Here is a 14690-nt window from a genome sequence, read left to right as displayed (position 1 = left end):
CAAGAGAGAATCATAGGCCCTCCTCGGTGGGGACCATACAGGAGCGTGTCCCCAAGGGACCAAAACCAGCGTCAAGGTTCATGTCGAGTTATTAAATGCTTGAGTCCAATGAAGGAGTTAACACTTCTCTCTTGGAGTTGCTGTGTCTTCTCATTAAACAATTAATCTGGGGCTCTTCGGAGGGTACAGTAGGGTCCTGTCTCTTGGTTCTGTTCTTTAACTTGATGATAGAGAGAGCCAGCAGGTGAGGAAACTGGACAGTCATCCTGGCAGCATTTACACGGAGGCAGATGCTGGGTCCTGAGGGATCTGGAGACACCTGGGAGGTGGGGCGGGAGGCGGCCGCCCCGTGTCGTGTGCTTCCCCCGGAGCCCCAGCATTGGGGAGACCTCGCATCTGGGGGATGGGGGAGAGTCTCTGCATTAGACACTCTCTAATGTAGAGAGGTTCTACATTAAAGCCAGTGCCCGCAAGAGCTGGGGGTCCTGTCCCCGAGGCTGGAGGAGCCCTGCCTGTCGAGTGAGACCCTGGAATCATGTCAGCCCCGAGGGGCTTCCTTCAGGCCTTTTGAGGAGCTCTCAGCAGTCGTGAGATGCTCATCGTTACACCTGTCGAAGCTCAGCTGATGGAACGAGAGACGTTCAAACTGCAAAGCATGTCATCCTCGTCCAAAATGACTGCAGGGACCTCAGCCAGCGGGCTCTCTCATTTCTTGCACCAGCCCACGGGAATCTCACCAGTAAGCTCCTAGGAACATCACTCTGGCCATTGTCTGGTTTTAAATTCAATATCCTATTAAAACAGGTAACCTCGGGGTGCAGAGGCTGGACGAAGCTTCCTCAGGCGGCCCTCCCGAGGAGACTTCGGCTACGAGGCAGAGTTCTCAGGGGCCCAGGGATGGGCCGAGGTCTGCACCTGCCTGGCGGGGAGGCGTCCGGCTTTGCCATTTTGACCACACTAGGTCAGAACCTCCCTCCCCTGTCACTTCAGTCCCCTGTGGAAGCCGCGATTTCTTAAAGCTCTGAGAGGGACGTGAGGGAGCTTGAAAAAGCCTCAGGACAAAGGGAAGGAAGAGACTTAATAACTGTCCAGGAAGGTAGAGGCGACTTAGGTGAAAAATGGCCACATGCCGGCCCTGTTACTGGAGAGAAAAGGACTACGGCAGAGGGGCTTGGAGGCTGGACGGCTACAGTCTGGGAGCACAAGTGTCATTAAAGACGAAAAGAAACTGTAGTCTGGATGTAGAATGGTCAGACGTCGGTGGAGACGGGAGATATGGGGGGAGCATACAGGGGGTATCGGGGGGAGTCCTGTCCTGGGAGCCCGCCCCCCAGCCTTTCACCTGCCCGCCAGCTGACGTTTGTCCCATGCCTGCTGCTCAGTGCCAGCCCCGGAGGTGGCTGTTAGCTGTGGCCACGGGAGGCTTGCTGGAGGCGGGGGCACAGCACACACTCCACCCGTCACGTGCGTGCAGGCGTGAGCGCCCAAGCAAGAGGAGGTGACAGAGCACCCTCGGAGTCAGAAGAGGGGAAATGATAGACTGTAGGACAATTTTCAAAGATGCTGTCCGTGTTTTGAAAGCAATGCATTGTATATATAGTTCTTATAACAGACAACTTATTTTTGATGTCAGCTGTAGAAAACGTCATCACACTTTCTGCACTCATATGTCAGCTTTTTTTCCATTCTTTTCTGACATGGGTGGACCAGAGAGTAACCTAACTAAGTAGTGGATTTCTGTGTAATGCATTTAACTGCTGCGATGGCTGGAAAATCATCAAAATAGTAGTCTTTTCTGTGTGTGTGGGTACGTGTGTGTATGTCTATCTGTCTGTCTGCGTGTAAGCATGTGCCCGTGTGTGTTGGGGGTGCACCCTTGCCTCTCAGGTGGATGGGCACCTGAGCCCCTGGTGCCAGCTCAAGTCCTCAGGGTAACTGCCGTGACAAGCCCAGCCGTGACTCTTGTGACACCCACTTTGGTGGAAGAAGCACTGCCAGGTGTGTGCTCTCCGGCATCCCCGGGGCGAGGTCGAGTGATGGGCGGATGTTTTCCCTCTTTCGGCAGCTGTAATTCCTGTGCGGCCTTGAAAGGTGGGCGTTGCTGACATAACTCAGCCTGGGACTGTGAAATGGATTTATGCTTTTTGGAAAAGATTGAAGGCCGCACTTCTGCAACATGCTCTACCTGAACCAAAGAGAAGTGTTTTAAATGATGGTTTGCAGTCTACAGGAATGCCTATGAAAAATGGAGGAGGGCTCACAAATGATGTGCCATTTGCCTGAAAATGATATTCAGTTACAGTGGAGGCCAGAAGGCCTTGTCTAGTTTTCTTAGGTGTGAAATGAGGTGATTGTTCCTGCCTTGCTGAAGCATCGCAGAAATTATTTTAAGGCAGCACTTACAGGAGACAGTATTCAAGATTAAAATACCATTCATTATTCTCCTTAAGGCATTTCTTTAAGTGGGTGATACGCTATTGGTTCTTGGAGGTGAGAACATTCAGATATGGAAGTGGGGTCACTAGATCGTGGCAGACACAGAAAATGGGACCCCAGCACTCCAGGATTGCCCCTAGCACCCCATGTCCTACACAGGCTTCTCCAGGACTGGGGGCGGTGGTCACTGGGGAGAAACCTCTGTTTCTGAGCACATTCCCCGGCAGGGACCCGTCTGTTCACTTCCAGTCTTTGCAGCCGGAGGCCTGTGCACACGTGGGGTTTAGTGGTGTGGACTGGCTTTGTCAACCTTCCCATTGTGGCCAGTGGTCTGCAATGACCAGGGAACTCAAGTCATCTTGCTGTCCCCCCAACCTCATGGGCTCCCCCAGGAGGTCACAATCAGGGTCGTGTGGTGCAGACCATCTATGGATCAGGGGTCCCCTTGATCTAAGAGGAGATTCCCCACTAATTCCAAATTCGTCAGAAGCCACTGTTGGTTTTCAGGATAGAAAAGGTTAGCTGTCTCTTCTGCCCTCTTCCTTGGGGTTAATCCATTTCCTTCTTCCCCAGCAGGAAACCAGAAGATTATTCTGGCCCTCCAAGTTCACTGCTTATATCTTCTATTTTGGGGGAATATACCCCAAGCAGTTCCAGATGTCCTGTTGACTTTCAGAATCCCAGAATTGGAAGAAACTTAGGAGATCGGTCCATTTTATAGATGAGGAAACTGAGACCAAGGGAGGGCAAAATTTATTGGATTAAAATGAGATTGAATTTCAGTCACCTTTTGAATTAAAAGATGCGGACGTATTTTTATATCTTTTTGACAAGTTAGACAATTTTGACTCGTCTGCAGTGGTTCTTTATGTTAATAATTAAGAAAGCAACTTTTAGATGTTTAAAACAATCCTAGTGCTTTATTCAGTATAGTTCTGGGTGTATAGTAATTGTCCCATTACCATTGTATATGAGCCATCTTTGGTCTGAGGCCTGATACCAGATAACTTTGAGTCTTCATGTCCCCGGGACTCTAAGGGAACAGGTGGCTTAGATGGGGACTAATGACCAAGAGGTGACATGCTGGGAAACTGACATGGACCCCTGACCTCAGATTAGGACACAGCAAGCCCACCTCGCTCTTCTTTTAGGGAAACGAGGTTGATTGATTGCCGAGCTAGACGTTTCCACGGCTAAGTCTCGCCTATGAGGAGCACGGCTTTTCTGTCCCCTTTGTTCCGCGGGACAAGTTTTGCCGACTGTTCACCTTCCGAAGGCTGTCGTGTATCCCCTCCCGTCACCCTCGCCAACTCCTGCAGCATTTGGAGGGAAGGTGCTGTCTGATTGCTCCCTCCACTTCCCCCCACTTCTCCCCACAAACAGCCAGGGTTGTGCTGGATTCTGTACAGGCAGCAAATACGTGTTTTCAGTGGATTGTGTGCAGTTTTCACACAGGCCCCCTTTCTTCTTCCCGGCTTCCATGCGACCTTTCTGGGCCTCCTTGTCGCTCAGCCCTGCCAGGAGGAAAAGCAAACTATCTGAGAGCCCTTCCTCTCCCAGGGCTGGGCTTAATCAATAGACCAACCACCCCCAAAGATCTGACCATCCTGCCCCGCTCACAGGGTGGAAGGGCATCACGCGCGCCCCTAAGCACTTCAGCACCAGGTCTTCAGACTTGTTGATTCTCCTCCACAAACTAGTTCTCTGTGACACCCAAGGGAGCATCTGATGGCAGCATCATCGGGGTTTGTGGAGAGGCCCAAAGCACAGGGTGGTTAAGCAGGTCAGAGTGGGCCCCAGAGTGGCCCTCGGGGAGACGCAGCATAAGCTCTTCCAGGACGAACATGGAGACCCAGGCTATTACGAGAGGGATCTGGGTGACCCAGCTCAGCCAAGCAGCAAGGCTGCACGAGCCACGGCTGTGAGAGGGGGTGGGCTCTTAAGGAAGCCGCGCAGGGTGAGGCTCAACGTCTGTCACAGGCGCTCTGGGGAGCGCGTGTGCCGTGAGGGCCTTCGGCGTGATGATCAGGGCCGTCTTTGCAAAGAAGCCGTCTCAGCGAGCAGCGCCGTGCATGTAGCCCAAATGCCAGATTGGAAGAGCTAAGTTTTACAAAGATCAAGTGTTTTCAATAAAGGAAAAAGAAATTAATATCCTTTCTCAGAATAATGAGGGAATACACGTAAGCAAGACTACCCTCATTGAGAATTGCGTTGTGATGAGCACACAGGGCCTTGCGGTCAGTTTCCTCGCACTATTTTTACGATGTGTAGTATTTGCATGAGGTGAGCAGATCCTCACATTTCCAGTGACGCCCGATTGCTTTGTTTTCTGTGCGGAGCCCCCGCATTGGCACACAGCCCCTCCCTCCGGGCACGGCCCGTGCGGACTGGGAAGGAGGCCAGACCATGTGCTCAGGTGGTGGAAAGCTGCTCATTTCTACTCACAGCTCAGGTCTCGGTCCAGCAGTTCGAAAGTAGAGCCCAGGGTCATAACCCAGACCCTTCCACTTCGTTGCAAATTCAAGCTTTTCTCCCCTTTCCTTGGGCCTTGCCGGGAGGCAAGGTGGGAGCAGGGAGAGTTCAGCTTCCTTTTTGTTCTCTGGCCTCCTTCACAGAGCAGGGGTCGAGCATCCCAGGTCCTGCGGGCGGCTCTGGGTTGGTTCTGCAGCCTTGGTCTCCTGGGCAAGGCAGTGTCCCTGTGTCCCCGGCCTCTCTTTCGCACGAGAGCTGCTCTGATGGCCTCTTCAGACACCACCCTCCATGGCTCTCTCCTCGGTGCCCCCCACCCCGGCGCAAGCCCTTGCGCTTTTCTGGCCGGTGTAGACCTCTTGCTAAGGCTGCCCACACCCAGGCATCCTTGCAAAGCCCCTCTGCCCACCTTGGGCACCAGCCTCCCACCCTGTTCCTCAGCTGCAGCGGCCCCGCGGATGCCCCCTGGCAAACCCCCGTTCCCGTCTGGCACGGAGTTGGTGGCTGGTGGGATCAGGGCCTGAGCTGAAGCCCAGACGGGGGTCCCCGGCTCTAGACCTCGTGACACGCCGGGCTCTGCAGGACGAATGGGGACAGGGTGTCAGAGAATCTACTGTTGACTCAGTGGAACCACCCGCATTCCTCGAGGCTAGGGTGTGGTTTGTTGACTGAGGTTTGCTTTATAGTCCCTTCCCCAAGGCCGATGGTGAAATGGCCCTGTAAGTGGTGTTGCCAGGCCCAAGGCGAGCCTCTGGGTGGTGGTCACGGCTGCCCGGGAGCCCAGTGGTCGGCACTTACCGCCCCCGTGTGAAGGGGATGTGCGTTCCAGGCTCCAGACGCACGCGGTTTGGAGATGTGAGGGCAGCCGGAAGCCGCAAGGTCTGGGGTCCACGCTTGGTCTGTTTGCCACCAGCCTGAGCTAAGGTCCCTTTAAGAGCCAGGACCAGCCAGCTGGCCCCTGGGGAGAGCCTGCAGGCCAGGCCACGCTTCAGAGTGACAGCAAGCCTGGCTGCGGTCCTAACAACCTCTGTCCGTCCATCCATGTCCGTGACAGGTGGAGGCGGGGCCTCAGGGCTGGCTCCCGCGTGCTTCTGCCTTGTCCAGACACAGCACCTCTGTGGGGACTGGACTTTTGGTCCAGGTCCAGAGCTGGCCCTGGGGCACTGCTGCATCTCTGAGGTACAGTTGTTAGTGGGGTGCCTGCTTCCTCACCCAGGCTCTGGCGTGACTGCCCTGCAGCCTGGACCTGGCTCTGCAGCCACTAGGGTGCCAGGTACCGATGCCCACCATGGCACCTTGGCCGGGCCCCAGTTGGGAGCCAAGCCCAAGCATGCACACACACACAGGTACACACACGTACAGTCGTGAGAACACACAGACGCGCACACACACGGAGCGGTGCTTATCGTTCTCTCCTCCCTTCCACTGGGAAGGAGAGACCCTGGGACCTGCTCAACTGTGTTGCACAGACAGGAGCTCCAGGTCAAGCAATCCCTTCCAGACCCTTCCAGGGTCTCCTCGGTGAATTTATCTATTTGCGAAGCTGGTGTGTTTAGGTGGCTTGGTGTTTCTACTAATCCTTGCTCCTAACACCGTGGTTAATCTTGCTGTCCGTCACTGCCCGCAGACGTCTGAGGCTACGCAAGGTCTTTGAATAAGATGAAGCCTCAGTCTGTTTTCATATCTGGAGTCAGGTTGTTTCCACTTTCCCCTCCCTCCTCCCAGACAGTCACTGCCTGCACAGTCAAAGCACTGTGCAGGCCACCCATGGGGGCCAGAGTCCACTTTAGTGATGGGCAAACAACGGTAACGGGAAGTCTGGCCAGCATGGACCCCCAGCCCCTGTTGGGACAGGGCTCAGGGTGGCCCATCACGGCCACTGGCTGTTGAAGCCTACGGAAGCCTGCCTCTGCTGCCCACATTGGCCCCCTTGTCAGGGAGACCTGAGTCCCATCCATTGTGACCCACGTGGCCTGGTCCAGGATGCGTGCGTGGCCAAGTGCTCCGTGGACAGTGCTGTGCAGGCTCAGATGGGGTTGCCAGGACCTCACCGTGGAGTCGCAGTGGAGGCGTGGCCAGCACCAGTCGGCACAGCTTCCCGTGGGACGCACCGTGTGCACCACCACTCTGAATTCTCCAAGCCACTGTCTGTCCTTGTTCAGTTTTACAAACTGACAGGACAAACAGATGCTAATGACGGTTGTTTTGGCCCTGCAGATAAAAGCAGAGAGCACAGCCGGGCGCCCTGCCCGCCGGCCCTGATGCTGCACGGGGAGACGAAGAGCCCGGCGGGAGACAGACCAGCCAAGGTCAGTGGGCTGCGAAGGTGTGAAACCCCGGGCTGGGGGCTGCGGGGCCCGCACGGCCTTCGCCCCTGTTTTCCCACCTGGCTCTCGGCAGTGGTGCTTTGCAGTCCCCTGTGTGGAACAGGGCCGGATCCAGCAGGACAGCTCCAGAGCCCTGAGGAAGGGAAGGGGCATCCGGGAGCCGGGCAGAAGCAGCCCGGCCTTCCCTTCCTGGTCTGGGTCCAGAGCTCACTGGCCAGCACTGCTCAGAGGAGTAGTGACCCTGGCCTTCTGGGTCCACCGCCCTCACATCTCAGCAGGCACGGGCACGGGCACACGGGCAGCCAGGCCGTGCACTTGGACGCCCCTCAGGCGAGGCTGCGGTCTGCATTTGGTTTCACTGTTATAGGAAAAGCAGCACATGTTTGTGTTTCCTGAACCCATTAGAGTCTCAGGTCCTTCCCTTTGCTCGTTTACCAGACGGCATTTCATAGACTGTGAATGCGTTGGATGCATTTCTCTTCCCACAACTAACCAAGAAATCAGCGTTTATTGCTGCTTTTGAAAGTCACAGATGGCACTTTGGCCTCTGGTCTGATCTGTCAGCTACGCTGCTGGCCTCTGGCCTGCCCCAGTGTCGTGTGAACATTCTCTCTTCCTTTGCTGTTACCAGGTGTGTCTCTGCCTCAGCCTGTTACGTCCCCGTTCCCGCTGGTTGTCCTACCAGTTCCCTGTTAGTGACATCCCTGGGCCCACACTCACCTGTGGGCCACGCCTTCCTCCCCATCATTAGTGCCGATGCTAAATGGTATAAATGGATCATGAACGTTAGTGCAAATTAAACTGTTGCTCCCTGATGTAGGATTTCTCTATAAGAGATTAACATCCGTGTCAGAATTACATGTTTATTAAATAGATCGTCTTTCTTCTGTTTTAGCTACTTTCTTTATCTCTGGGCTCTGTGCCTCTAATTCACTTATATTACTTCAGTGTGGAAGGGGAGTTTTATGCCATGATTAGCCTTTTTTTTTTTTTTTTTTTTGCGGTATGCGGGCCTCTCACTGTTGTGGCCTCTCCCGTTGCGGAGCACAGGCTCCGGACGCGCAGGCTCAGCGGCCATGGCTCACGGGTCCAGCCGCTCCGCGGCATGTGGGATCTTCCCAGACCGGGGCATGAACCCGTGTCCCCTGCATCGGCACTGCACCACCAGGGAAGCCCATGATTAGCCATTTTTATCACCAACAGGAAATCATAACCAGCGTGCATCTCAAGAAGACGACCTTGGTAATTAGTGAGAATTACCAAGAGAACCCCAGCTTTGCCAAATTGAAACGTTAGTCCCCATCAGAAATCACGTCCCACCGTATTTACTTGAATAATTAGTGGGGGAAATCTACTACTCAGAGGCCCCTCATTAGGCTTCATTCTTCAGTTAGCTTCATAATGAAAATCCCTCCTCGTTTTTCTGCTTGGATTAGTAATGTAAACGCTGGTCTTGATATACACATATATTTCTAACACAACTGTTTCTGAATACTCCCAGTTATGCTATTTTCTCACAGGAAACAAAGACATTTTCTACCACCCCAAAATTCGACAAAAAGATCGTTCCTCAACTTATGAACGTAGGGATAATTACGTAAATTACAAATCATTTAGTCAGTGTAATTGTACGTCACAATGAATGAAGGGCCCCGGGAAGCCCCCAGTAAGAGACCAGGATGGACAGGCGTGAAAGAGATCACCCCTCATGTCATGGGTCTTACCTGTCTAACCTTTAATTGACGCGGTTCCCCATGGTCCTTGCGCAGAGGCCGCGCTAGACCTGGTCCAGATGAGCTCTTCATCCCGGCCCTTCCCGTCCACCCTCTGCCCGGCTCTGCCGGCACTGGCCGTTCTCTCCTGATGTCGCGGGCTCGACTCCCGAGTGAACAGGAGGCAGGCTCACTCCGTTGCCTGTGGTTTTGCCGGAGTTCACGTGACTTGTTTGGGGGGTTTTCCTACCCTTATAGACCCTTGATGATCTTTTAACTTTATATTTGAATTTTATGTTTCAGTGCTCTCATAATGTAGCACTTTGCTTGCTAACGATTCTGTTTCAAAGGAGGTTGGGACGGTGGGAATGAGTACTGGTCCCAGTGTGGCCCTCGGGGGCCCTGGAACAAGCCCGTGGACTCTTGGTGCAACTGCCCTGTCCTTGTGCAGCCGGCCTGGCAGCGGTGCCCACATGGGGCGTGGCAGCATTGGCATCCTTGACTTTGAATCATTCCCACAAATGGCTAACCGTCTCCTCACCGACCCTACCTCATAAAGCACTGACACTGATGATGGTAGAAACAGATCCTCAGATTTTAGGATGACATTTAATTTTTTTTGGAATGAATCTAGAGCTTTAATCGCTCCTGACTTTCTCAACTCAGAACCTGGCTGCTGCTTTGAATAATTATGCACTAGTGTCTTTTAATCTCACCTGATTTTGTGAAAGAGAACACAGTCTTTATTATACTGTTCTAAATTTGAGATTAAAACCATGGAAACAGCTGGTAGAAGAAAAAAAAGTGTTTCCTCACCACTAGAATTTATTGTGCTAACTATGGTTTCATTTCTTTCTTATAGCTGTTCCAAAATTGAGATGGCACTGACTTAAAAAAAAAAAAATTCCTCATGGTAATTTTTCAGTTCCACCTGTAGGAGTTTGGTTCTGTTTCCCTTTGTTTAAGAAAATCTGATACATGTCGTACATCAGTGCAGCTAAATAAGTTAATCTGAATCTTGGATCCGTGTTTATGTTGGCATCATAATTGCCCATGTTTTCTACTCTCTGTTTCTCTCCAGATTCTGACCATAATGAACAATGATCAAGTGTCCCAGCCATAGTTTTTTTTTTTTTTTTTAACTTTAGGGAATAATCTTCTTTTTCTTCTGGGTGATGTCATATTCAAACATTCTTTATTTTCTACCTGAAGACAGAGACAGTGATTTTCAAACCCAACTGTGCACCACGGTCACCTGTACAATGTAGAACACGCCCTGAACTCTGCCCTCACATGGATGCTCTAGAAGGAGGGGGTGGGGGGAGTCACTGCAAGGACACAGGCTTGTCACTTCCCCTGCCTTCAAGGGACAGGACGGCCCAGCCCAGCCACACCTGGGACCCTCACTGCTCCAAGGTTCCCTGCCACTGAAGGCAGTGTTTGGCCGTAGAGTGACTCCAGCCCCTGGGTCAGCCCATCTCAAGAGACGAATCCAGTGGGAGTTTCTGCCCCCAAGACACTAAGGCATCTGGAAGCAAACTCTCAGCCCCCACCGCCTGTGTCTGTTTCTACAAAAGCAGGCAGCTGAGCCAATTTGGGATAATTAGAGGGAAGCCTTAGTCTGAATCACTCAAGACGGTCAGTGGTGCCATTAATTCTAAATTCTCATGTGACTGCCGGGTCCCATTAGCTGGCTCTACTGAGCAGGTCATTATCTAATAGCTACTGTGGGCAGGTCTGTCTGCAGAAGACTTGTTATTCTTTACTAGGTTGCCTGTAATTGAAGAGGACTGTTTAATTTTTTTTTTTTAAAGTTCTCTCCTTCTCTCTCTACTGAAAGGAGGCTCCGTCGATCCTAGTGACAGGCGAAGACAGAGCGGCCAAAGGCACAAGACCCGTGGCCTCCACCCCGGTGCCCGGATCCCCCTGGTAAGATGCCCGGAGACTGGGAGCGGTGGGAAGGAGCCCTGTCTGATCCAGCATTTGCTTGTTGTCTCCAGAGAGAAATGCATACTCCGTCGGTAACGCTGTTTTAAAAAATTAACTTGCAGCTCCTGGCAGGCGGCTCTCCACACTGTGGCCACCTTCTGCCGAAAAATAGCATTTAAGTGATAAGTTATCCTGCTCAAGTATATGTGCAAATATGTATTCAAGTAGTAATGTTGTTGCATATGTATCCGTGAAAGGCAGTGTCTGAAGAGACGGCAGCACGCCTTGAGCTTCAAAGGCCTTTCCCTCTACTCGAAGAAGAGCGTAACTGAATAGCTGTTAATTAAAGATGTGTCTGGCTCTCTGCAGCTGCCCTGTGAGGATTCCTGATCTTTGAGTACGCCACACTCAAAGCGCCCTCCACGAGGGAGCCACTGGCTTTGGTTTTTTAAATGTCCTTTTATAATGGAGTAATTTGGAAGCAGAAAAGAAGGTTATTATAGTAAAATTAGCTTTAAAACCTGAAGATTAGATTGCAAGATACAGTTGGGAGGAACAGCTCATTTAGAGAACATTGGCATCGTTTAATGCACCATCAGGGCAGAAGCAGCAGCCGTCCGTGGTCCCAGGCTGTGGCATTCGCCCTGCATGGTGTCCTGAGTGACGTCTGGCATCTGTCCTGCCCTGCAGCCCTGCCCCGGTCACCTGCTCACTGCGAGAACCTGTGCTCTTAGCTGGACAGGCGGGGCACCCTCTCCTCTGGCCGGTCAATGGTCGGTGTCGCCGGCACCCGGGGGCCCCCCGCCCTCTGCCTTCAGCTGAAATGCTCGGCACCCTGGGGATACCTCACGGGTCCGGGCTCCCTGTGCTAACACTTAGTGACACAGTGTTTCCAACGCCTACAGAGTGTCCTGCAATTAATTCCGTTGGTTTCTGACACCAACTCCCGGGTTAGACAAAACCCCGCAGGCTGAGTGAGGGCTCAGTCCCACCCCTCTTCCCCTCCTTCAGACCCAGCCGGCTGCCGGCGTCTCTGCCCAGCTGATTGCGAACTCAGGGCTTCCCACGACCTCCCCTCGGTTTGAGAATTTGCTAGAACGACTCACAGAACTTAGAAGAGTGATTTACTTATGATAGCGGTTTTATTATAAGGACACAACACAGGAACAGCCAGGTGGAAGAGAGGCACAGGGCAAGGTGTGGGAGGGGTCTCAGGGCCCCCATTCCCTCTTGGGGGCATCACCCTCCCAGGACATCAATGTGGTCACCACATTCAGCCTCTCTGACCTGAAGGAGGTTTTATGGACATCTTATTACTAGGCACGCCCTCTCCCCTCCTAGAGGGCGTGAGGTGAGGCCACAAACCAACCCTCTCGACTCGTAGCGGGTCCTTCCGGGCCCAGCCCCGTCCTCCAAGAGTCACCACATGGGGCATGGGAGCAAACTCGAGTGTGCTCAGAGGGGCTCCTTATGAGTAAAAAAAGACCCTCAATCACTTAGCTAATTCCAAGGGCTTTAGGAGCTTGGTGCCAGGAACCGAATGGGGGACAAAACAAAATTAAACTATTTATTTTTTATGACGCCACGAATGCTGTTTGGGGTCTTCTGTAACCAGACTCCTCACATGTGTTCCTAAGGCCAGCTCACTTTGCCACAAATCGTACGGGGGTGAGGATAAACTCAGTGCGGGCGCGTGGCCCTGTGACTGTGTACGTGATGCTGCCCTTGGGGATTATAACTGGGGAGAAGACACGACCCTGGGCGCTAGAAGCTTCTGACTGTGGAAGCTGTGGTGTCAGTTCCTCAACAGTACTGTGTTACAGCACAAAATGCTTCCTGAGATCCCGGAGTCACACGGTCCTCGTCTGCCGCTGCCCCTCTGTGTGGGTCCTTTGCCTTGAATTATTAATCAGGCTTCCGGCCCGAGAGGCAGCCATGGAGGGAGCCATCCTCTCCTGACTCACAGGCTGTCACACTGCACGAGGGAGTCGTGCCGCAGGGCAGGCGTGTCCAGGCCGCGGTCCGGACTTGCAGACGAGGCCGTGGTGCGCTTTCTGAGTGGGAGTTAGGCCCGCCGGCCGGACCTGGGCATCTTTCCCACCTCTGCTCCCCTATTTCCCTGCCTTCCTGACTCAGTCCCACCTGAGCGAGGCTGCCCGGCCTCACTGAGCAGCCCGGGGTAGAGGGTGCCAGTCTGTAAAAAACCCCACACCTGGGAGGCTGGGTCTGTGCATCCCCTGAAAAGTGGAAGAGGGACCTGGACCTCGCAGGGAGCTGGGGGGCGTAGGGGCGGCACCAGACCGGCTTCTACTGCAGCCTCCCTCCCTCCCGACTGGGGGAGGCTGTGTGCAGCGTGGTCTGACGCGCCCTTAACCTTGGTGTTGCACCCACGGAAGCCTTGGTGAGGACACACCCTGCGTGACCGCAATCTGCCTCTGGGAAGAGCTCTTCTGCCCTGGGGGCTGCACCTGTTGCACCCAGTGAGCCCGGGTCACCCACCAGGACCCCGTCCAGGGAGCGGGCTAGTCGTCAGCCTGTGCCTGGGGTCAGCCAGGTCCTCAGGAGACGAAGGACAGAGAGACCTCCTGGAGGTGCGGGAGGCCAAAGCACTGCCTCCTCCACCCGTCGTCCCTGCCGGCCATCGCAGGCCAGGAAGCTTGAGTTCACCCATGTGTGTAAGGAAGCCCTCGCCCAGACTGAGAACATGCCAGGGACCCGCTGCCTTCAGCTCTCTGGTAAGCAGGGATTCACAGTGGGGCGTCCACGTGACAGTGCGCTGCGGAGACTGGGGGAGGTGACTGGGTCTGTAAGAGTCAGTGAGTCCAGGGATCCTGGCGGGTCCCCAGGTGCTGTCAGAGGCTGTGGTGACCAGAGGAGGGGGCAGGGCCACGGGAGGGCTCGGCTGTCTCCACCGAGTGGGTCTCCACGTCTCACGGCCGAGCACCCGGAGTGCCTCTCTGTGTCCGAAGTCACCGTGTTCTTCCCTTGATGGTGCGTCCTCTCCATGGAGGTCCCCAGCCGGTCAAACTCCGGGCCCACTCCCGCCGTGCCGACCCCCATCTTGGCCTCTTAGGCCGGCGGGGAAGCCAGCGCTCAAACTTCCCTGCAGTGAGAGACCCCCGGGATGAGGAAGCTGGACTCCGCAGCGGGTCCCCCGCACATTCTCTGCCTGGTTGAGGGCAACGGCTGGTTGATGTAACAGCAGAGGAGGAAACACTGTGACTGTCACTGAAGGCGGATTCTCCTGGACGCCCTGGGCCTTGGTCGAGATGGGGCCGCCCGGAAGGCGTTTGTTCCGTGAAGACGGCCTGGGGTCCTGGACGACGTTCTGATGTGAGAACAAGCCTCCTGTGGGGGCCACTCTCTCCGCAGGGCTGCCTGACGCTTCTGTGCTGTCCCCTGTCTCCACCACTTGAAAATGGGACCATAAGTTCATGGTCAATGACTGAGGGCTGGCAGGCAGCATCTTTCAGGAGCTACACAAAGAAGTTAAAGCAAGTGGGGTCTTCAGGGGCACAGGTGGATCCCGTCCTCCAGGCAGCTCCCACACCGCCAGGGTCTTGGGGCCCTTCCAGACGCCTGTGTCCCAAGCTGGGAGCTGAGGACCCGCGGGTGCTTCCCCTGCACACACGAGGCGTTCCTGTGGCTGGTCACTGCCCTCATCTCCAGCCGGCAGGTTATCGGGTCACTGAACGCACACTGGTGTCGGTGGGCGCGGCAGCCGGAGGTGCCCGAGCTGGAGACCAGGCTTAGAGGGTGAAGAACAGCACGCCGGTGTGTCCTGTGCTCTCAAAGCCCCTGAACCTTGACCTCACTT

General features: G+C 54.3%; 1 protein-coding gene across 1 annotated transcript in view; it reads left to right on the top strand.

Annotated features, from left to right (window-relative positions):
• TCERG1L (transcription elongation regulator 1 like) overlaps positions 1-14690 on the top strand; it is a 204091-nt gene that overhangs the window by 129062 nt on the left and 60339 nt on the right. Inside the window, exons 6-7 of the mRNA XM_032608658.1 lie at positions 7133-7214; positions 10785-10873. Coding sequence (XP_032464549.1) covers positions 7133-7214; positions 10785-10873 — 171 coding nt within the window. The remainder of the gene's footprint in view (positions 1-7132; positions 7215-10784; positions 10874-14690) is intronic.

The sequence above is a fragment of the Phocoena sinus genome, chromosome 16, assembly GCF_008692025.1.
Source record: "Phocoena sinus isolate mPhoSin1 chromosome 16, mPhoSin1.pri, whole genome shotgun sequence".
In the NCBI taxonomy this organism is placed as follows: domain Eukaryota; kingdom Metazoa; phylum Chordata; class Mammalia; order Artiodactyla; family Phocoenidae; genus Phocoena; species Phocoena sinus.
Note: the sequence above shows the minus strand (reverse complement) of the source record. Positions and strands in the feature narration are given on the sequence as shown.